At 37.1% G+C, this 21,787-nt stretch overlaps 4 protein-coding genes across 4 annotated transcripts; all 4 read left to right on the plus strand.

The window, feature by feature from the left end:
* Positions 1 to 963: 963 nt before the first annotated feature.
* Positions 964 to 5,255, plus strand: LOC133740515 (signal peptide peptidase). Its single transcript, XM_062168472.1, has 12 exons — positions 964 to 1,123; positions 1,256 to 1,381; positions 2,069 to 2,184; positions 2,285 to 2,436; positions 2,551 to 2,636; positions 3,059 to 3,186; positions 3,337 to 3,387; positions 3,537 to 3,623; positions 3,741 to 3,810; positions 4,288 to 4,424; positions 4,565 to 4,642; positions 4,971 to 5,255. Exons 2-12 carry the CDS (start codon positions 1,342 to 1,344, stop codon positions 5,049 to 5,051), a joined length of 1,026 nt encoding a protein of 341 aa, XP_062024456.1. The 5' UTR covers positions 964 to 1,123; positions 1,256 to 1,341; the 3' UTR covers positions 5,052 to 5,255.
* Positions 5,256 to 10,621: 5,366 nt separating this feature from the next.
* On the plus strand, positions 10,622 to 14,424 carry LOC133737488 (sulfite exporter TauE/SafE family protein 3-like). The gene is made up of 12 exons (XM_062165026.1): positions 10,622 to 11,307; positions 11,411 to 11,570; positions 11,966 to 12,166; positions 12,247 to 12,311; positions 12,636 to 12,663; positions 12,759 to 12,829; positions 12,904 to 12,990; positions 13,098 to 13,148; positions 13,287 to 13,508; positions 13,644 to 13,737; positions 13,863 to 14,003; positions 14,087 to 14,424. The coding sequence occupies exons 1-12, from the start codon at positions 11,086 to 11,088 to the stop codon at positions 14,170 to 14,172; spliced, it is 1,428 nt and encodes a 475-aa protein (XP_062021010.1). The 5' UTR covers positions 10,622 to 11,085; the 3' UTR covers positions 14,173 to 14,424.
* An 875-nt stretch (positions 14,425 to 15,299) lies between these two features.
* On the plus strand, positions 15,300 to 17,453 carry LOC133736936 (uncharacterized). Its single transcript, XM_062164551.1, has 6 exons — positions 15,300 to 15,524; positions 15,770 to 15,897; positions 16,054 to 16,157; positions 16,275 to 16,362; positions 16,614 to 16,675; positions 16,972 to 17,453. Exons 1-6 carry the CDS (start codon positions 15,412 to 15,414, stop codon positions 17,122 to 17,124), a joined length of 648 nt encoding a protein of 215 aa, XP_062020535.1. The 5' UTR covers positions 15,300 to 15,411; the 3' UTR covers positions 17,125 to 17,453.
* A 908-nt stretch (positions 17,454 to 18,361) lies between these two features.
* Positions 18,362 to 21,150, plus strand: LOC133736935 (la protein 1). Its single transcript, XM_062164549.1, has 9 exons — positions 18,362 to 18,516; positions 18,625 to 18,853; positions 18,978 to 19,120; positions 19,295 to 19,443; positions 19,665 to 19,766; positions 19,854 to 20,184; positions 20,430 to 20,577; positions 20,694 to 20,775; positions 20,860 to 21,150. The coding sequence occupies exons 1-9, from the start codon at positions 18,472 to 18,474 to the stop codon at positions 20,948 to 20,950; spliced, it is 1,320 nt and encodes a 439-aa protein (XP_062020533.1). The 5' UTR covers positions 18,362 to 18,471; the 3' UTR covers positions 20,951 to 21,150.
* The last annotated feature ends 637 nt before the right edge of the window (positions 21,151 to 21,787 follow it).

Below are 21,787 nucleotides of genomic sequence, written 5' to 3' on the forward strand. Positions count from 1 at the left end.
AAATTTATGGGTTGGGTTCTCATGTGTCTATCTTTTACTTCTTTACCTGTTGCAACCGGTTGCTACTGATTTATGAAAGTATCACGTGGCAGCACGTGCTCTACAGTACAATTTACATAGCATGCATATCCACACACTAGACAAGTACATGGAAGAGGAGTAATTGGAACTTCTTTAGTTGAATCAAACTAAATGGATCAATTGACCAAGGAGCATGAACTGAAGATATGCTTGGAATTAAGTTAGACTACGGTTCCTTAAAAAAAGCTACACGATGAGAAGGCCAACTGACTTCTCCAAAATTTTCTTGAATTTGTGGAGAGTGAAGATCTTGCCTCCAAAAGACCACAAGTGAAGTCCATATGTGGGAGAGTGTCGAACCTATCATCAATGTTAAGTACTATTTCATAAAATTTTGTGACACATGCATAATATTTCGTGAAATTTTGTAACATTACATGACATTTCGTAACTGATCATAATCTTTTACAATAATATTGTCAATATGTTTTACGGTTTCAAATTTCCGAGTCAAAGATGAGATCTAATTATGAGTCTGGTGAACTCCATATTTCACAAAGTACTATTGGTTCTCAAAACCACCATTACAAAGGTTTCCAATGCCAAACTCTAATTTTCACAAAAATCCTAAAATTTCCAAATTGCAGGATATTCTAAAATCCGACATGGCAAAACATGATTGGAAGCTGTGCATCGACCAACGTGGCTTGGGGTAAAACGATCCAAACCCCGTCATCAACTTTGTAATCGGCTCAACGTTTCAAAATTGAAGATACAAACAGCGCCCACGTAAATATCATCATAACAAACCAATTCCATTCCTCCACGTACCCACAACCCAATTTAAACGTACCCTTTGACCCCACTCGAAAACGAATTTCTCACAATCTCTCGTTTCTCATTCGCAGTCACCTACCCCTATCTCACAGTGCTGTCCGCTTGTCAGCTCTTGAATTACCGTAAAACCCTAGCTCTGCAAATTCATCAAATCAAAATCCAAAAAATCCCAATCTCTCTCTCTCTCTCTCTCTTCGAATCTCTCCGATCCGTACGGAACGAAACCCGGTTGAAATTTCAATTGCATCGCGGCCCACTGGTTCGGGTAATTAGCCTTCTCTTACAAGCCAGAGCGCTATTGTCGTCGATTTCAAATTCGTGTATTAAAATTTGCAATCTTTATCGAAATTGGGATTATAATTTGGGCATCGGAAATTTTGATTTTTTATTGTTCTAGGGTTTCGTCGCGGAGGGGAACACATTCAGCGGGATTCAAATTCGATCTGAATCTTTCGTTCTTTCCGAGTGGTATAGGTGGAAACGATGAAGAACGTTGAGCGTTTTGCCAATATCGCCTTAGCAGGTTTGTTCTTGTAATCCGAATTTGAAATGTTGTTTGTTCTTTTTTCTGTGTATTGGGAATTTTGGGTGAAAAGAAATAAATTGAGACTGAGTTGTTCATTGGGAAATTGGGCAGTAAAGATACAGTCTTTTACTGTTCTTGGTTTTCTTCAAAGCATTTAATTTGCAGTACTAGTGGCTTCGGAATAGTCTTTAAAGAACTTGTTATAGCAATGCTGTTGGTGCAGAAAGTAGGGACAGGTTTTGGTGATGTAGAGCCACCCTGGATTAGATTAAAGACCAATATAGTGGCAGACTTGGTTCTGTACTCTTTTTGTTGCTCTATGTATTTCAAATGCGAGGATGGTGCGAAGTGTCTTAATACCCTCTTTCACTCACTTTGCCAACATGGCTGTATTTTTCCATGTTCGATCCCAGTGTAATGAGTTCAATAGATTCTTATCTTTTTTTTTTTTTTTTTGGCAAAGCAATAGATTCTTATCTGTTTACTAAAATTTACAATGCCTGTGCTGTATATTACATGCAGAAGTTTGATGAAATGGTTAACCCTTAATAGTCAATGACCAAGTGTCCACATGTCAATAAAGAGCCCTTGATTCCGTTTTGTATTAACTAGCTTTATTTTAAAGTTTTTAATGCCCCAGGAGGTGAGCTTGACTTTCAGTGATGTTGTTGCTTTTGTATGCAGGTTTAACGTTAGCACCGCTTGTTGTGAGGGTAGATCCAAACCTAAATGTAATTTTCACTGCATGTCTCACAGTTTTTGTGGGCTGCTACCGGTCTGTGAAGCCAACTCCACCCACAGTGAGCACATTTGCCTCTTCTACCTGTTTTTGTATGCATCTGTTGTTCTCTTCACGACAAAGCCTGGAAATTTCGTAATAGTGCTCTTTCAATCGTGCAGGAGACAATGTCTAATGAACATGCTATGCGTTTCCCGTTTGTTGGGAGTGCAATGCTGTTATCACTATTTTTACTCTTTAAGTTCTTATCCAAAGACTTGGTTAATGCTGTCTTGACGTGCTATTTCTTTGTTCTTGGGATCATCGCTCTCTCGTATGTCCTTCTTTCATAGGTTTATTTCAAATGTTTTATTATTGTTAGTCTTTCTAGTTTTATCCTGTGTGATTTAAATTAAAGTGTAACAATTTTTTTTTTTTTTTTTTTCAGGGCAACGTTGTTACCTGCTATTGCACGTTATTTGCCAGAGCGTTGGAATAAGGACCTTATCATCTGGCATCTTCCATATTTCCGTTGTATGTGACTTGTTGAATTTTTGCTCTGAATATTATCTTAAGGTTTCTCATGTCCTTTAATGCACCATTAATTTTATAATTTTATTTTTATCTTTCTCATCTTGTGATGTATAATAGGTTTTAGAGATTTTGGAACTCCATTTTGGATTTTCTATAGTTGAATCCAGTGCTATTTCAATGTTAATGTCTGCTCGGTCTAATATATAGTATACTTGCTTTAAGTGTGGTGTGGTCCAAACAATAGAACTTTAATGTTAAGTTTAAGTGCATCACTGGCTTTCTTGTTTGATGCGTCCTGTCTTTGTTGACACAATAATGCTAATCTTACTGTCTTAAGCCTCTGAGTTGTCATTTGATCTAGCTGACATTATCTTGCTTGAAGCATGTTGAGTGATCTATTCTCTTACACTGTTCTTCCACAGCTGTTGAGATTGAGTTCACAAGGTCTCAGATCTTCGCTGCAATCCCTGGGTTCTTTTTCTGTGCTTGGTACGCTTCAAAGAAGCATTGGCTAGCTAACAACATATTGGGGCTTGCCTTCTGTATTCAGGTCTGTCAGATATATATTGAGTAACTTTTGTGTGAGCTTTTTTATTATTCTTTTGAATTTTAATCTTCTGTTCTGTATTTTGTGAACTTTATTTAATCCCAGAGGTTGTGAACTATTTTTAATGAAGATTTTCATTGTTTTTCCTTTCAGGGAATAGAAATGCTTTCTCTTGGGTCTTTCAAGACAGGAGCCATTCTTTTGGTAAGAAGTGGGCCCTCAATTCACTATGATTGTGCTCCTGTTTTCTTTCACTGATTTTTAAATCATTTGAATGCTTTCTTATCCAATGCCTTCATATTATGTGTAATGTTTTTTTTTTTTTCATTATCTTTGGTTCTTATGCATTGCAGGCTGGACTTTTTGTGTATGATATATTCTGGGTTTTCTTCACTCCAGTTATGGTCAGTGTTGCAAAATCTTTCGATGCTCCTATTAAGGTTGGTAGTCCAGATTAATGGATATCTTTTTTCCACTGTGTCTTGGGTCTTCTGAGTTTTGATCTGTTCTAAAGCTCTAATACAATTATTGACATCATCATTTAATTTGTCCTGCAGCTGTTGTTCCCTACAGCAGATATTCAACGTCCATTTTCGATGCTTGGACTTGGTGATATTGTAATCCCTGGTGAGATATAAAATTTCCTATGCTATTATCTAGTATTTACTTCATGGTGTTTTATTAAGGTTAGCTGTGGCTTGGTACTTTTGTTTTGGTATTAAACTAGCTAATTAGAGTTTGAGTCTTGGATTAAGTGGTAGTAAAAGTACATGCGTCATTGCAATAAAATTTTAGTTTCTTATAGCCTGATCATTCTTTTGGTTGGTCCTTAGCTTGTTTTGTCCTTCTGGAGCAGGGTTCCTGTATTTAATATACATAAATCTGGTAATGATTCTTTTCTTTTTGGTCAAACTGGTAATGGTTTTGCTATTAGTTGTAGCATACAATCTTCCTGTTTTTTGTGATTACTGAATATGAGCCAGGTTGAATGTTTTCTATGCGTTGTTAACCAGCATGTATGATGTAGGCTAATGCATTACTGAAAAATGAATCAAATCACTTGCTTTGTTAGTTACTAACTTTGAGGGTTTATCTTCCCTTCAGGTATTTTTGTGGCACTGGCTTTGAGATTTGATGTCTCTAGAGGAAAAAAAGGCCAGTATTTCAATAGTGCATTTTTGGGATACACAGTGGGTTTGGTCCTTACAATTGTTGTAATGAACTGGTTTCAGGCAGCACAGGTGAGTATGCTTAATTATGGTTTTTGCATTCCTGTTAACCTAGTACATGCATGGGGATCCCGCTACAGTAAGTTTTGGGTTTCCCCAGTACATCTCAGTGAATTATGTTCCTGACCCTCTTTGCTGCTTTCTGTTTGCAGCCTGCACTGTTGTATATTGTACCAGCTGTTATTGGATTTTTGGCTACCCATTGCATCTGGAATGGTGATGTCAAACCGGTTTGTTCACACATCCTTGCAATCCCCTTTTTGTGATATGTTTTGGTTATGGAACTACATGCATGCGGCAATACGGTCTAAATAATTGTATTGAAATGCATTCTGGTGGTTTTGGTTCTCCTAGGGATTCGTTTACCTAAAATTATTAGCCATTGTCAATATTTTAATATGTTGCTTGAAGTCAATGTCAAAGTTTTTTGATGTTAGAAAAGTTGAAAACTGCATGCAATAATTAAGTTCCGAACAGTGACTGCTTGCAAGTTTTAGACTTCATTTGTTATAGAATTGTTGAATACTTTGCTGATTGGGGTGCCATCATATAATGCAGTTATTGGCATTCGATGAGTCAAAGACCACCACAAAATCTGAAGCAGATAATGTTGACAAACCTAACAAGAAGGTGGAGTAAGTTGAAATACAGTGAAGCCACAGACACACCAAAACTTTCCTACTAGAAAAACCTGTTTTCTCTCGAGGCCCCCAAGTGCCTTTAAAGCCTATCTTGGTAGTTTATGCACCTGCACACCTTTGTAACAGATTTTTGAATTGAGGAAGAAATAATACAATTTTCAGTTTCTTACAATTTATAACAATACAGCCATGTTTAGGATTATACAGCAACATATTTCAACTTCTTCCATCTAATTTCCATAGAATTTGCAGCCATTTATTATTTTATGTTGATGATGGATTTGATGCTCCCCCACCCTCCTATGAACACATGTAAGGCCCTGTTGGTATATGAATTAGAGGGGTTTTTCTTTTACTTTTTTCCTGGCAACTGTGAATTAGTGGCTTAGGGGTTTGCTTTTCAGTTGCCATTTTTGGTAAGTGAAATATATGGAAAATGATACCTGTCACATAGGAGTGAATACCCTATAGTGGAGATAGTCCAGTTTACAAGGCAATGGAATGGTCTCCATCTTAAAGTTTCATTTCTTTTTCTGTTCTATCAGATAATGTTCTTATCTTTTGCTTAAGAATAATCTGATGCGATCTTTGGATCCATGTGCTGGGGTGAAGGTAATACCCCCCACTTATATTGCAAAGCAAAGCAATTTTATGATGATTGAAGGTATTCGAGGTGTGGTGCAAGTTTCTTATTAAAATGCTTTGAAGATGTTGAATTATCATCAGGAGGCCAAGACAATGGCAACTCAAAAGTGAACCGAGTACATCATTTTGTCTGGAAAAAGAATCTAGATCAGTTGTTGCGGCTAATGAGCCTAGTTGAGGTGGTTTGTGTGCAAAATTGGTATACTTGTTAACGACACAATCCGTTGCCATCGCTGGCCACTGCCGTCAGCGTCACCGTGTTATCCACATTGAACAAAGGTTCCTCCCCTCAAGTCCAGGCTTGGCTGGTTGCATTGTAAGGATCTAATTTCATTATAAGGATAAGATTAAAGTTCATTATATTCATAAGACAAGTGAGACATTGACTAGAGCAAACGTACGGTATGATCCTACTACGCTATCACTTTAATTGAACGTGCGTATCTAGATTCAACGATACGAAAAAGCCAGCCACTAGGCCAACTCAGCATTGAACAATATTATCCTCTGCAGTCTGCACAGCATAGAAAAGGGAAAAAGAAAGATAAAAGCATAAATGTTGCAAACTATTTTTTTTTTTTTTTTTTTTTTTTTTTTTTTTTTTTAGGACAGCAACAAAGGCACTATTTCTTCTTCTTCTTTTTTTTGAAAGGGGCACTATTTCTTTATGTGGAAAATATTTTTTTATTGGAGCAGTTCTTTTGGGTGGGTTTGTAGAGCTCTCGTGCATGGGAGGTTTTGTGTTTTGATTTTTACCGATAACACTGATGAGACATGATCGAGTCTGGAATATAGGTGCTTACCTGTTAATGGCTCACCATTGTACCGATATTGTCCCAACTTAACCACCCGATAGGTGTTGGGTTTTAATCACAAAAGGCCTCGGTACAATTGGGTAAGAGTCACCCACTTATAAGTTATATTTTATTTGTCACTTTTCCAATGTGGGATCTTTCCTCTCCAACACGCCCCCTCACGTGCAACCTAACTCTAGGTCTGCACAATCCAATTCCCACATTGGAAATTGGGACACAAGTCTCATATCGGAAACTTGGCCAATATAACAATCCAAGGCCCACATTGGACACTTGGTAACAATCTAATCGGAATTTTCCGATGGCAATATAAGGAACCCAAATTCAGGCCCATGATAATTGGAGAGGGACCCGCTCTGATACCATGTTAAACAACAACAAGCGAGGCCCGTGGCCCACCATTGTACCGATACTGTCCCAACTTAACCACCCGATAGGTGTTGAGTTTTAATCACAAAAGGCCTCGGTATAATTGGGTAAGAGTCATCCACTTATAAGTTATATTTTATTTGTCACTTTTCCAATGTGGGATCTTTCCTCTCCAACATTACCCTAGAAAACATCTTGATAGCTTCTTGGGAAATGTGAAGCTCTCGATCGAAGCTTTTATTTTTCTGTCACCCAAAAAAAAAAAAAAAAAAAATCTTTCATTGGACGCTTAAAATAATTTGTAATCAAGTTATACGTAGGTTTTGCATGCAATCTCCCAACTTCCAACCATTGTAAAGTAAAAGGTACATGAGAAAAATAAGACAAATCAAAGGCAAAAGTTTTATAACGCTGAAACTCTAGAAACTTAAATCGTTAGATTAGTTATTGTTTGCGGCATTCAGACAATGCATTATACGACACAAATGATGTGAAGTTGTTTTATTGACAAACGCGCTAATCTTTCTTTTTCGCCAAACCCTGACCGTGGGAACGCGAGGAATCGAGTGTCTGCTTACCCTGCCCGTGAGACACGATGAGGCTGGAGGGAGGATCGCCATCGGTGAGCCTCTAAGGTGAACCAGGCTTCCAAAGCTTTTGCCGACTTGTCGTTTCTTTTTGGCTTTTAATTCGCTCGTGAAGGCTTGGACATAATGATACTAGGTGCTGGTCCTGCTGGAATCTAAAATGGCCTAATCGTGCTTCCCGTTTTCTCTCTGATCAAATCTTTCAAGAAGGTGCTCTGCTTCTGAATAAAGAAACAGAGCAGAAGGCAATTAAAGACCACCATGCATCACGTTTAAATTATGGACCAGCGTGGTCTGATCAAGATGGACCACGACCACCAACCATAAGATAATGGTTGAGACGAGCACATGCGAATTGGATCAACGAATGAAAGCAGAGGTAACAGAGCACAAGTGGCGCCATGGGTACGGTATTGACTGCTATTCTATTCTATTCTATATATTCAATATGAACAATGATTAGGATTCAGCATCTGGATCAGAGAGACAGCTTGACTATGGTTCGAGGGGATCATATATACCAAAAACATGTAAAAGAGAACAAGAAGATTATGGATTTTTGCTTAAATACAAGTCATTCATGCGTGTCGACGACCATGAACCATTGAATATTCCTGAGGATTAACGTAAGATAATGAATGAGTGTGTGTGAATGGTTCATGGTTCATGGTTCATACTTGGAATCTTGGTGCCTAATTAGTTAGTAGGTTTTTATATATAGTTAAGACGATTGGCCAGAGATATCCATCTTAAAATACAATCATACTTCTTATATTAATGGACTTAGAATTCATCGTCATTTCCTACAATATTACTATCAATGCATTGTTGACAAATACGCGGATAATATTTAGGCTAATACTAAAAATTGTGTATGAACAATGAACGATAGAAAAATAAGTATTACTTTTTAATTAATTTAACAAAAAGTTTAAGCAATTAATTATTTGATCGGTACATATCTAATCGATTAAAAATTCATCCGTTCTTTTTCCTGCAAAAGTTGTTTTTCCTTGATCAGACCAATATGAACATGCTTGTTTCTTTTGGTTAAAGTGTATGGCACCTTTGAATGATTAATTTACACCTTTTGTAGCCGAAATTTTTTGGGGGGCTTCTAGCACATGCTTACGTGTGAAAGATACAAGTGGGTGAAAATTAGGTGGAAATGTAGTACACAAACATTTCTCCTTTTTTTGGGTCAACCATAGATAAAAAGTTTGCAATATTTTTCATGATAAGAGCAACATAGGAATATAGGATACAACGATGCATAAGCTAACACAGATAAGTTTACTGACCGGACACACAGTAAAAAAATTATAATTTAACGATTTTTAATTTCAGAGTTTAGATATCGAGGAATATATTAGAATTTTTGGTTATGAATGTAATTGAAATGGTATTTAGTTTGTTCAATTGGCTACAAAAGTAGAGGAAAACTGATTTTAAACAATTCGATCATTAGATAAGTTCGGTCGCTCAATATAATTATGGCATGTACTTGAATAAATAAAATTTATTACTTTTATCTGATTCTTTAATTTGTGAAAATTATCTTTACGATAACTTACTATTAATCAGTCGATGAAATCAATTATTTTAGACAGACAGTCTAACTGAAGACTTCTCATATCGCGAGTTCCGTGGGGCAGAGTATGCACCTTACCTAACGTCTGTTAGAACTGGCAGTGGCCCCAGTTTCAAATTCAAACCATCTCTTGTGCAAAAACCAACGTGGCTAAATTGTTAACTGGGACCATAGAAGACTAGAAGAAGTGATATAACAGTAGTGTCAAATCAATATTCCTCTCATTTTTGTTTCTGCCTTTTTTTTTTTGCACGCGTTTGTTTCTGCCTCTGGTTATTTAATCACTGCAGCTAGCTTTCTTTTTTCTTTTCTTTTTCGGTAATTAAATCATTGTATAGTTGTGTATAACATGTTTCTTGTTTTGGCCCTCATCATGGCTCATAATTATATAAGTCTAGTCTTCATAATTTGCTATCAAACAAACAATTGCCCTTCAAATTAGAAAATAATTCTCTCTCTCACAACTTATTTATGGGTCTAACTTCATTTGGTCTAATGACATAAGAATCTTATTTGTAAGTTTGAAGTCGTGAATTCGACTCACAGAAAAACTAATTGTTGATATTCTCGATTGTTGATGTAATGTATCTCATATTATATCACAGCAACTGAAACTAAGGACAAAATTTTCTCGTCGTGCAAATATGAACACCTTAAAATAGTTGTACACACACTATTTTTCTTTTGATGTTGTAGTAATTGATAAAAGTAGAAGAATATCTCGTTAAGTAAAAATTATCATATGTATGTGTACTTTCTTAATGCATACTTAAAAATGAAATTGGCTAAAATCTAAACCATTTCATGAGAGACGATATCACAGTGCACGACATAATTTAAACAATTTATTGAATTATATAATTAGATGATAACTTTACTCGCGTAGCAACAACGACTTTGATGAACAGTAAGCGACAAGGTAGTGAGTTACCAATCATTACAATCGGTATATAGTTTCTGTTAAATATAAAAGTCGACACTGAGCAAAGATTCCATTATCGATGACAGGATAAGATGAGTGACGAGGATTAATACATGAAATATCATCAACAACTTTGTTCGCAGGAATGACAGAGTTTGAAAAACAACAAGCGCTTATTTACTTTTAATAAAGTGACTGTATTCAATCACCGATAATCAGTCTCAACGAACGTGATTGGTGAAAGCTTGAAATTTCATTCCACATCACGGGACACAAATACAATAATTTGGACAAAAGATTTAACCACATCATGCAACAATTAGAGAAAATTATTTTTAACCGATCAACTAAATGAAATTTAATAATTGAAATTTAAACATTAATTGTAATTCGATCTAACAACTCAATCTTATTAGTGGTTCTCATCACGGTTAACCACTTTATATAATCAAACATTATACCCTAAACTCTCTCTAGAATATTTTTTCACCATTATACTCTCAATCCTAAAACAGGAAAAAAAAAAATCAATCATCAATTACATAATTGCAGTCTAACACGTCAGATAATCCACGTGTTTACAATGCATCATTTATGGAAATACACAAGAGACAAATTTCATTTCTTTAACCTCCTCCCTCGATTCCCTCTTCTCTGTTCGTCTTCGTTCTTCAATCCCCACTCTCTGACAGTCCCAACAAACCACGACGTTACACAAAACTACGTCGTCTTGACCACTCAGCGCTCTCCTCAACCTTCGCCACCCGTTGTTATTGTGGCCAACCACTCCGAGTGGAAACAAACCAGAGACGTCGAGAAAGAGACACCTTTTTTCCTCTCTTGCTCTTTTTTTTTTTCCTTTTTTCCATTTCTGGCTGAAGCTCGTAATATTTCTTCTTCCCGTTCTGCCCCTGCCTCTGGAGAAATCTCCATCTTCTCAGCAATCTTGTTGTTTCGCTCGCGTTTTCTGGGTGAGTGGACGACGTAATATTCTTTAGATTCGGCGGTGGATTTCGTCTATTTGAGACCCTGAGCTGTTCTTCGTTGAGTCATTGTGGGAAAAGCAAGAGAGCTAAGAGCTGTGGTGAATTGGCGGATTGAAAATGGCGGTGTTCGGAGCAAAATGGCAGGGTGTGAGATCCATGTGCATGATATTGTTCAACTTTGCGGTTGCTTTTGTATTTGTTAAGGCCGAGAGAGGGCTCAGGCTCGAAAGCTCGAGGTTCCATGGAGCAAAGGGATCTGTTTCCGGCAATGATTATCTTTTCCGAGCTGTAAATTTCCTATGGCAATCGGATAAAGTGGGATACGAACACGTTTGGCCGGTAAACTTGCTTAAATTTGTATGCATTAATGTTGTTGTATGTGTATAATGTAGGTTACATTTTAGGGATTTTGAAAAATGGTTTTGTGAATTTTGTTCTACAGGAGATGAAGTTCGGATGGGAAATTGTTGTGGGGAGTGCTATTGGATTCTTTGGAGCAGCGTTCGGGAGTGTCGGCGGTGTAGGTGGTGGTGGCATTTTTGTTCCCATGCTTAGCCTGATTGTTGGGTTTGATCCAAAGTCGGCAACAGCTATATCGAAATGTAAGAGATATATATGCATGTACTTTTGAAATGGTGATTGTATAGGTTGAGCAGCTAAAAAAGTTATTACAAGTATCACAGTGGATGCTGTTTGAATTTGAATCAAAGATCTCTGAAGCCACTTTATCGTTCATAGCGAAAAGCTTTTGATGTCTATTACTGGATTTCTTTTTTTTTTTTTTTGAAAGGAATACCTAGATTTCTTAAATCTGAGAAATTTTTTATGAGAATAATAATTTTACTTTCTTATCATGGTTGAGTTAAATTCTGATGAGAATAATAGTAAAAAAAGCTTTACATTCTTATCATAGTCGAGTTAATTTTACACAGTCGTTCCACTGTTACATTGATTTACATACTGACTGGCATCATGGATTCTTTTTGTGTTGTATCAGGTATGATCATGGGTGCAGCTGCCTCAACTGTTTACTATAATCTCAAGCTAAGGCACCCCACGCTAGATATGCCGATTATCGACTATGATTTGGCAGTACTTATCCAACCGATGCTCATGATGGGAATTAGTATAGGAGTGGCATTCAATGTGATCTTTGCTGACTGGATGGTCACAGTTTTGCTTATTGTTCTTTTTATAGGTAATGGTCATCTTTATTTGTACTTGCTAGGCTTTATTTTAATCCTGAATCACCAAACCACTTATAATGGTCATTTGCAGGCACATCAACAAAAGCATTCTTCAAGGGTGTTGATACATGGAAAAAGGAAACTATTATGAAAAGGGTAACTCCATCTATAAACTGAAGCTACCATGCTAATGACATCATAACTAATTCCTTTTCATTGCTTTTAGAAGAGACCTCATTTTTGTTAATAGTTTAAGATCATTCGAGGATTATAGCATGTCATGTCAGCTTAGTATTTCAGATTTGGTTATGTCCACATCCTAAAACCACATCAGGTTCGGGATGGATTTCTGCCTTGATAACATTATGGGGAGAATCCATTGAATTTATAAGATTTCCAGCTTCATGTGGTCTAACTGCTCCTAAAAATACATATGTTCACATTACTAAATGTATCTCAACATCAATTTTCCTGAATTAGGAAGCCGCAAAGCGACTGGAGTCAAATGGTGAGTTGATCCAATGTTTGTCAACATAGTTGAAATTCTTTTGTGTAGTTGATTTCTATGGTCGTCCATAATAATATCTACTTGTTCAAAATCAGGATCTGGTGTTGATGCAGAATACAAGCCTCTTCCAGCTGGCCCAAAAAATGACCAACAAAAGGAGCCAGAGGTAATTGCTACCTCAGAAGCTAGTATTGTCTTTTTGGTCTAGTTTTCAAAACTAAATTTAAATGAACATTTCAGGTCTCTTTTGTGGAGAATGTTTACTGGAAAGAGTTTGGACTTCTGGTTTTTGTCTGGGTCGCATTTCTTGCACTGCAAATTGCCAAGGTTTTACTTCTTTCAACTTTGTTATCAGATTTTTTTTATTTCAAGCTCCCCTGGTTATATTATTATGCAGAGCTAACTGTTAAATAATCATTTCCTGTTCACCACAGCATCACACATCTACTTGTTCGACAGCCTATTGGATAGTGAATTTGTTACAGGTACTACAAGTGGCCTCCACTGTTTCCTATTACTGTGTGTTGATGTAATTTTTTTTTTTTTTTTTTTTTTTTTTTTGCACATGTAACATGTTAAAACCCTATATCTGAACACTGTCAGCAACTGTCCATGTTATGCAGATCCCAGTTTCTTTAGGTGTATCTACGTATGAGGCAGTTGGCCTATACAAGGGACGGAAAGTAATAGCATCTAAGGGAGAGGAAGGGACAAATTGGCGAGTGCACCAGCTGATTTCCTACTGTCTTATGGGTGTCGTTGCAGGAATTGTAGGAGGATTGCTTGGACTAGGTGGAGGATTCATTATGGGTCCACTTTTTTTGGAGCTCGGACTCCCCCCTCAGGTGTGCTTGATGATTTTCCTCATTAACAGAGATATTAGAAGTTTGTTTGATGCTTAAGTTCCCAGTTTCTTATAAAACCGAATAAGCAGTGAATAGATTAGCTTCTTCTAAAGCTCCTCGATGATTTGGTTGCAGGTCTCCAGTGCCACAGCTACCTTTGCAATGATGTTCTCATCCTCTATGTCTGTTGTAGAATACTACCTTCTAAAACGATTTCCAGTTCCTTATGGTAAGTTTCTCCCTCCGATTACTGAAAACTTGACAGAGAGATACAGCAACTTAATTTGCTTCTAGACAGACTTCATGGTTTTCTTACATTTGTATATGCTTATATACACTGCAATCTTTCTGCAGCTGCTTACTATACAGCTGTGGCTACCATTGCGGCCATTATAGGACAGCATGTTGTGAGGAGGATGATCACGATCTTTGGGAGGGCATCATTGATCATTTTCATTCTAGCTTTTATGATTTTCGTCAGTGCAATCTCACTCGGTAAGTACTACATACCTGGTTAACAGCACCCTGTATGTAAACTACAAATTATGTTCTGAGAGGTTCTCGTTTCTTTTTGGCAGGTGGGGTTGGCATATCGAACATGATTTGGAAGATAAACCACAATGAATACATGGGTTTCGAAAACCTTTGCAAGTATGATGGATAGCCTGTGTATCGTTCTTTTTTGCTCTTTTGTCTAGAGGAAAAAAGAAAAATTAAAAATGTAGTATCCATCCTCAGAGATGACCTGTTGTACAAGCTAGGTCAAACTTGTACTCTTTGGGTCAGTAAGATGAAATCGAATAACTGTTTCTCTAAATTTTCTTATATGTTTCTCCATTCGCAATCTTGTATCGCTAGAGTTAATGCATTTTATGGCCAAGAATATAATAAGCAAATACACGACCTTTGGAAGATCTGAGATAAGATCATGAGCATTTTTTTGACGGTTCTTTGCCAAGAAAATGAAGGGCAATATGCTCTTCATTTGGTCAAAGGGAACACAGATGCATTGAATTTGAATGCTTATAATCACAGCCATTGCAAAGTCAAGCACTCTCTTCACCAAAAAGAAAAGTCGAAGACCTTTTATGACAAATCAAGTTTGAAGATCTTTCGAACAAAAAAAAAAAAAAAAAAAAAAAAAGGTTGGAAGATCCATTAATCCATTATGTGCAAGAAGTAGTCATCATTTGCAAGCGAAATTGAACGGAGAAGCCTCACCATCATTTGAGTTCGAAATTCAAATGGTTAATTTAAATTTTGTAATTGGATTCCTTTGATTTTGCTTGGTGTTTGATATCAAACGTTCATTATGATGATCTTAATTGTTTTTCCAAATTATTCTTTTATTTGATACAATTAGATAACCAAACAACTTTCAAATTGATGGATTTGAAAACGTAATCATACAAATATGAGATAAACAATTTCGAATCTCCATTAAAGAATTTTTAAATGAGTATTTTCAAATCAACTGTTGTGGCCAGGCCACTGTGCTGCAATGCACAGTTGGAGCATTTCACATGTGCTGAAGAGGTTTATCTTGGGCCTAGAAAGCTGTAAAGGGATCGATCTCTTTACTATCAGGTGGGACGAACCTAGCTAAAAGTTGTCTAGATTTCGTGGCGGTCGGTTTGGAGAGAATACGACATGTCGTAAAAATGTCAAATGGAATTTTGCCCCACTTTTGGTGCCAACTGTAACCTTGTCAGCAGTTACGAATCCGAGACCAAATCCAAAAATTCGGAAACCCAGGCCCAAAACAACAAAGCAATAATAATAAAAATGGAAAAGAAATCCCAATTGGAAAGCTTGAAGGTGGAACGAAGCCCTAGCTCCTCACAGCCCTCTCTGTGGTTGCGTCGGTTTCCAAAGCCCCAAAGCGAACAAGAAGAAGAAGACGATGGTGTTCTACTTCAAAGCCCGCCCGGAGGTCGGCGATTTCACCATCTTCATGGGCCTCGACAAGTTCGAGAACGAGGAGCTCATCAAATATGGCTTCCCCGAAGACATTTGGTAACCTCTAATTTTCCCTAATCCAATTCCAATTCTATCTCAAAATCAAGGATTCATTGTTTAAGTTCTTCGATTAGGGTAAAACTGGGTGGTTGGTTAATTTGATCTATGCTCTTTTACGCAGTTGAATGATGCATTGAATGAAAAGATCAATTGAGAATGATATGATGTTATTGTAAATGATAAATGATGTTGAATTTGAGGTTAAGAATTTTTGTGTTATGATGGGGTTGGTGGTGTTCCAGGTTCCATGTGGATAAAATGTCGTCCGCCCATGTTTATGTTAGACTGCACAAAGGACAGACCATTGATGATATAAGTGAAGGTTTACTGGAGGATTGCGTTCAGCTTGTCAAAGCAAATTCCATCCAAGGCATAATCTAGATAGATTCTTCCTTCTTTAGAGTAATTTTGGGTTTTCATTTTACAATTTTCGTCTGAGCCTCTCATAAAAAGGGCTTTTTGTTTTTGTTTGTGTTGTTTGGTTTACTGCATTGTTGTTGTGTTCTAATGACTTATTGTGTTGCAGGCAACAAGGTGAACAATATTGATGTGGTTTATACTCCTTGGTCCAATTTGAAGAAGACTGCGTCCATGGATGTTGGTCAAGTTGGTTTCTACAGTTCAAAGATGGTAAGCTTCTCTTGTATGGCAGTTTAGGTTTATTATTCTTTGGAATCATGCCATGTTGATTGTATTGTCATTGGGTTCAATGTGCATGTGTTGATATTGATTAATGACTTTATTTAGGTCCGAACTGTGAGAGTGGAGAAGAGGATTAATGAGATTGTTAATAGACTGAACAGGACAAAAGTGGAAAGGAAACCTGATTTAAAAGGTAAAAATTTATCCTCTGCTTTGTCTGATTGAACTGTAAAGAATAGTACTGATGTAGCTCTATCTGGACTAAGTTGGCGGTTTTGTTTCCTACAACTTCTTGTATATCCTTTTTCTTTATACATGATAGCTTGTATATTCGTAATATGGTTTCAAATGTTATGCTTATCGTAATATGGTTTCAAATGTTATGCTTATCGTACTCTGCAATCATAGACCTACAACTAACTTGCAAATATAATTTAACTTCAGCTGAGCGAGAAGCTGTTAACTCCGCAGAAAGAGATGAGAGAAAGCGGTTTCTGAGGGAGAAGGTAAGTCCCCATGTCTTCGCCAGTACAAGGCTTCTAAGTTGTGACTTCTGAGATTATTTGGGTGGATTCTTCACTTCTCTGAGTGATGGATCTTCTGCTTATCATTCACATTTATTTTTGCTCAACTCTAATCTTTAACTTAAAACTTTGCCACAACTTTTAAGATGTGCAAGTTTAAAATACAGAATATTGAAATTTAGTAATAGTACAATCTGGCTGTATCTTGTGTTCTTGTGGGTGAAATTTGTTATATTCTTGTGTTGAACAAATCATTTCTAAGTGAAACTATTCTGCAGAAACGGCGTGAGGAGTTGGAAAGGCTTGAAAAGGAGAAACAAGCAGAGCTGAGGAGCTATAAAGGCCTGATGGTTCATGAAAATATGACATCCAACAAACAAATTGCATCCGCAAACAAGTCATTGCAGGAATTGGAAGAGGACTTTATGTAATCATAGCATTGTCTGTGTTGGGCAAGAGGTTGCTACCTGCTGCCGCCCATGGAGAATACAGTTTATCATTGAGTTTGTGAGTTGTCCTCACAGTTCTCTTCTTGAGTAAAATATGTCATAAACCTTTTATTTCTGTTGGTATTGATAAGAAAAAGAGAAAATGCAAAAAAACCGAGGGAGAAAAAGAATTGTTTTATGGGTTAGTGTTGGTTAGGGTGAAATCTCTTTCTTGTCACCGCATGTTGTACGTGGATCATGATGATAATGATACACAAAATTAAAACATCACCCTGGATAATGGGAGATACATTTGTTGTTTTGTCGTCCAATTTACTTGCAAAAGGATTTGATTATGTTTTAGCACCCTAGTTTATATATTACACAGTAGTGAGCTTTTTCTTAGATGGTACATATATAGAGATGATCAGTTAAAAGTGTGCATTCAGAGAGAGAATAGGAAAAGATGGGAAGTGAGAACCATTTGATTCTTGCTATTTATTGCAGCATGTTTTTTCCTTCTAAACTACGAATATGATTCTGATTTTGCAATTGCCATTTGATTCTTATGCTTCACGTTTTGAGATCTGTATTTTAAGTTTGTCTTCAGGCTACAAGTTCATATTCATGTTGGTTAACGTGAGCATGATTTGATCTAAAGAGTTGGAAGTGAGTAATAATGTTAGTATGTCATTCTTTCTTTGGATCAATATGACAACTTACAAGTAAGTACGCCTTGTTGAAGGTGTTAGTATCAGCTCTGTGGAGCTAACCAAGTGCCTAATGGGACACTGATCTGAAGCCGAAAGAAGTCGCAATCTGTGGAGCTTTTTCCACTCAACTGCCTGATTTGGTTATATTTTCCAATGATTACGTACGCTTGCCTGATTTGGTTTCTCTGGATCAGTAGAGTCTGCACTGAACTATTGACCAATACGAAGAGTCACGAATACTGTACCATGTGCAGTAAATACATAATGTACTGAAAAAACAGTGTGACTATTTTGTATTTACTCTTTTGGTCATAAGAAAATTAAATACGGAGATACACAGTAAATTCTAGTCACGTGGATCGGGAAGCAAATCTAAGTTAATTGCAGAGAGATTTAGATACTGTGCGAACGTACTTGACCTGTGGGTCCCAGAAAAATCTCCGAGCAAAACCAGGACGTGACGAACCGTACGGGTTTACGTTAACCCGGCCCAATTGGGCGGCTCGGTCATTAAAATTTACTATTTAAAGCAATAAACCAATTAAAGCCCAAACCTCAAAATATCCTCCTCTCCTCTTCCTCCTAAAACCCTAGAGGCTCGAAACTCTGCTCTCACAGTCCTCGCGCCCCAACAACAATGGCTTCCCTCAGCGAAGAAACCGCGAAGAAAGTTCTTCGACAGGTTCGAAATTCGAATTCAAACTCAAATTCGTTTAGATTTTTGATCGATTCGGTTCTCGGCTTTGTTTGTTCGAATTTGAGCGAGCTAAAACTGTGAAATTATTTGCAGGTTGAGTTCTACTTCAGCGATAGCAATCTTCCTAGAGACGATTTTCTGAAGAAATCGATAAGCGAAAGCGAGGATGGGATGATTAGCTTGGCTTTGATATGCTCGTTTAGTCGGATGAGAGGTCATCTCAGTTTGGGGGATTTGAAGGCCGACGCTATCCCTGAAGATAGCGTTAAAGCTGTTGCTGAAACTCTTAGAAAATCTACCACTCTCAAGATTTCCGAAGACGGTGAGTTTGTTTTTCGTGGCCTTCTTCTTACTGATTTGTTCATCAATCGAATGCAAGTGAAAGGGAATATCTTAAGAAGGAAGTAGATTGTGGTTGAAATTACTGACTGTTTTATTTGTTTCAGGGCAAAAGGTTGGTAGGGCTACAGAAATCTTGAAGCCGGAGGAGGTTATTGAGCAAGTAGACATTAGAACAGTAGCTGCTGCACCGCTTGAGTTTGATGTGAAGCTTGAGGATGTTGAAACCTTTTTCGGACAATTTGGCAAGGTAGTGTGTTGCTTTTCATCTTTGCGCTACATGCTTTGTTCTTTAGTGATTGTGATTTCCTTTACTGTGAGTCTGATTTGTGGTGTAGATTGAGCTACCGAGTCCTATTGTGGTTGATATATGTGTTATCGATTGGAGGTTGTAAGTTTAGTATTTGCCGTCAAATTGTTTCAGGTTAACAGCGTGAGGCTGCCTCGTCATGTTGCAGATAAAAAGTTGTTCTGTGGGACTGCTTTGGTCGAGTTTTCAACAGAGGAAGACGCCAATAAGATTCTGAAGGAAACTCTGAACTACGAAGGTGTTCAGCTAGAACTGAAACCAAAGTAAGTTTCCTGTATACCACACAGCTTGCAGAAGTTTTTTATTGTCGCATTTATTAAACTTTCTTAGTGAGGTTAAGGCAGAACTAAAAACAAGATGCATAGTATCGATTTGGCCTTATTCTTGAGAGAATATTTTTGGCATTAAATGTGTCTGAAATAATCAATTGTTATGATTCTTGTGTGTTGGATATATGTGATTTCTAATGACTTTTCTGATACAGGAAGGAATTTGACACTGAAAGAGCAAAAGAGACGGAGGAATATGAGAAGACTCGACCCCTCACAAATTCAAATCGCAAGAATAACGCAAAACCAGAGGCAGGGTAAGTAGATAATCCTATCTCATTTCTGTTTTCTTCTTTCCCCTCTAGGGGTTTTAAAATGCTGAACTCCACTCTGGATCATTGCAGCTACCCTAAAGGCTTGATTGTTGCCTTTAAGCTAAGGAGCTCATCAGAGAAAGATTCTGCTGAGCATAACGGTACTCCTGAAGATACAAAAAAGGTGGCAGGAGATGTTAACACGGAGGATGCTGAGAAGGATAATAAGGAAAATGTTGATGAGAAAAATAGTTTGGATGGTGAAGAAAAGAAAACTGAAGATGGGGAAAAGCCTTCTGAAGAAGGAAAGGGTGGAGAGAAGGAAGAAAGACTTAATGCTGTAGAAACTTACAAAGATAACATGGACGTTGTTATGCGTGAGGATTTGAAGACCCTCTTTGGGAAGTTTGGCACCGTAAAGGTATCACAACAATATTTTCTTGCATTTTAGCTGAGATTTTTTCTGTGTGCCTTGTTTCACAGTAGTTACTGATAAGAACTCATGGTTAGCTTTTGGGCATTGTTAGCACTACCGGTCCTCTTATTTTTGCATCTTTGTTGTAGTACACTTAAATGAAATTAGTATACAAGTGCAGGATTGGGTGTCTTGTTGGTTTGTGTTGTAATTTGTTCTGACCTTTTTACCCTTGTTTCTGTCATGTGAAGTACATTGACTTCAAGATTGGAGAAGAATCGGGATTCGTTCGGTTTGAAGAACCTGAAGCAGCTCACAAAGCACGTGCCGCTGCAGTCCTTACCGAGCTTGGAGGTCTTGTTGTGAAAAATTTCATTGCTACTCTGGAACCAGTTAGTGGTAAGGAAGCAGCAATCTCCATCTGTCTTTCTATGTGTAGAGGTCATCTGTAAATATTGCATGACCAATAGTTTTTCTCTTATTAATGAATGTTGTATTGCCTGTTATGCTTTCAGGCGAGGCCGAGAAGGAGTACTGGAAGAATTTTCGCGGTAGTCAAGAAAAATTCCGCGAAAGCAAGGGCGGCCATCGTGGAAGGTTTGTATTATTGTATACTGTACTGATTGTCTAACCTTTTGTTTGTGTTCTGCGCTGACGACCATATCATTTTTGTGTTTACAGGGGAGGCAAACACCATAGGGGTGGTTACAAACATGGCCGTTCAAGGGATGATAATGATGGAGGTCGCCCAAACAAACACCGGAAGTTTTGAGCTCATGAATCTCAAACCTGTTTCAGGGATCAATTTTGTGCAATACCTGATTCTAGGCGAATCAGCTTTTTGATCGCCTGGTGTTTCTTAGCTATAAGTTGCATTTTTTTGATAGTCTGTGAACAATAATATCTTCCCATTCCCTGTCGGTGTAACTTGAACAAATAATCTAAATCAAGCTTTTTGCCTTTTCCTCCTAATTTTTCATGATTTTGCAAAATATATTTGTTTCAAGTCCGAGGACATTATGCACTCAAATTTTAAGCAAAATTTTTCCAAGTTGGGTCATAAATTTGTAAAATATGAATGTTTTTAACTTTATGTATCTTAAAATTTAGGCGATGAGAGACGTACAATATATAGTAATCCATCCGTAATAAGTCCGTCAATATCAAATTACAATCTAAGATCCTAGAAAATTAAAAATCTTAAGTAAATTAGGTACTACAACCCGCGCGATGCTGCGTTTTTTTTTTCCTTAAATTTTGTTGGTAATATAGTTACAATTATAAGATAGAAAATGTTAAGCTAATAAACGTTAATTGAACGTGATATATCTTTACATATTACAAATGGTGTTTGAATCAGACTTGTATATCTTTAAAAATGGAATTTTTGAGCAAAAGTTGGTATTTTAACCAAGCTCGTATATCTACTTTTTTTCAAAAGATGGTCATTCTAACCAAACTTGTTCTTTATGTACAACTACAAAAATTGTTGGTTGTCATCAAAATATTTTACATTCATACTTTGAACCAATGAATCTACATAAATTCTTCAAACGTTTCTTCAGTTGGATCATATGTTGACTGTTTATTTAAATGATGGTAAAATTGT

This window comes from Rosa rugosa, chromosome 3, assembly GCF_958449725.1.
Source record: "Rosa rugosa chromosome 3, drRosRugo1.1, whole genome shotgun sequence".
In the NCBI taxonomy this organism is placed as follows: domain Eukaryota; kingdom Viridiplantae; phylum Streptophyta; class Magnoliopsida; order Rosales; family Rosaceae; genus Rosa; species Rosa rugosa.

Bases quoted from the DNA above. Each gene is read 5' to 3' on its own strand.
- LOC133740515 (XM_062168472.1), top strand. From the start codon at position 1,342: ATGAAGAACGTTGAGCGTTTTGCCAATATCGCCTTAGCAG. The intron at 2,637-3,058 runs GTATGTGACTTG...GTTCTTCCACAG, and splicing joins GCATCTTCCATATTTCCGTT to CTGTTGAGATTGAGTTCACA. The intron at 4,425-4,564 runs GTGAGTATGCTT...TTCTGTTTGCAG, and splicing joins ACTGGTTTCAGGCAGCACAG to CCTGCACTGTTGTATATTGT.
- LOC133737488 (XM_062165026.1), top strand. From the start codon at position 11,086: ATGGCGGTGTTCGGAGCAAAATGGCAGGGTGTGAGATCCATGTGCATG. The intron at 11,571-11,965 runs GTAAGAGATATA...GTGTTGTATCAG, and splicing joins GGCAACAGCTATATCGAAAT to GTATGATCATGGGTGCAGCT. The intron at 14,004-14,086 runs GTAAGTACTACA...TCTTTTTGGCAG, and splicing joins CGTCAGTGCAATCTCACTCG to GTGGGGTTGGCATATCGAAC.
- LOC133736936 (XM_062164551.1), top strand. From the start codon at position 15,412: ATGGTGTTCTACTTCAAAGCCCGCCCGGAGGTCGGCGATTTCACCATC. The intron at 15,525-15,769 runs GTAACCTCTAAT...GTGGTGTTCCAG, and splicing joins GGCTTCCCCGAAGACATTTG to GTTCCATGTGGATAAAATGT. The intron at 16,363-16,613 runs GTAAAAATTTAT...ATTTAACTTCAG, and splicing joins AAGGAAACCTGATTTAAAAG to CTGAGCGAGAAGCTGTTAAC.
- LOC133736935 (XM_062164549.1), top strand. From the start codon at position 18,472: ATGGCTTCCCTCAGCGAAGAAACCGCGAAGAAAGTTCTTCGACAG. The intron at 19,767-19,853 runs GTAAGTAGATAA...GGATCATTGCAG, and splicing joins AACGCAAAACCAGAGGCAGG to CTACCCTAAAGGCTTGATTG. The intron at 20,185-20,429 runs GTATCACAACAA...TGTCATGTGAAG, and splicing joins GGAAGTTTGGCACCGTAAAG to TACATTGACTTCAAGATTGG.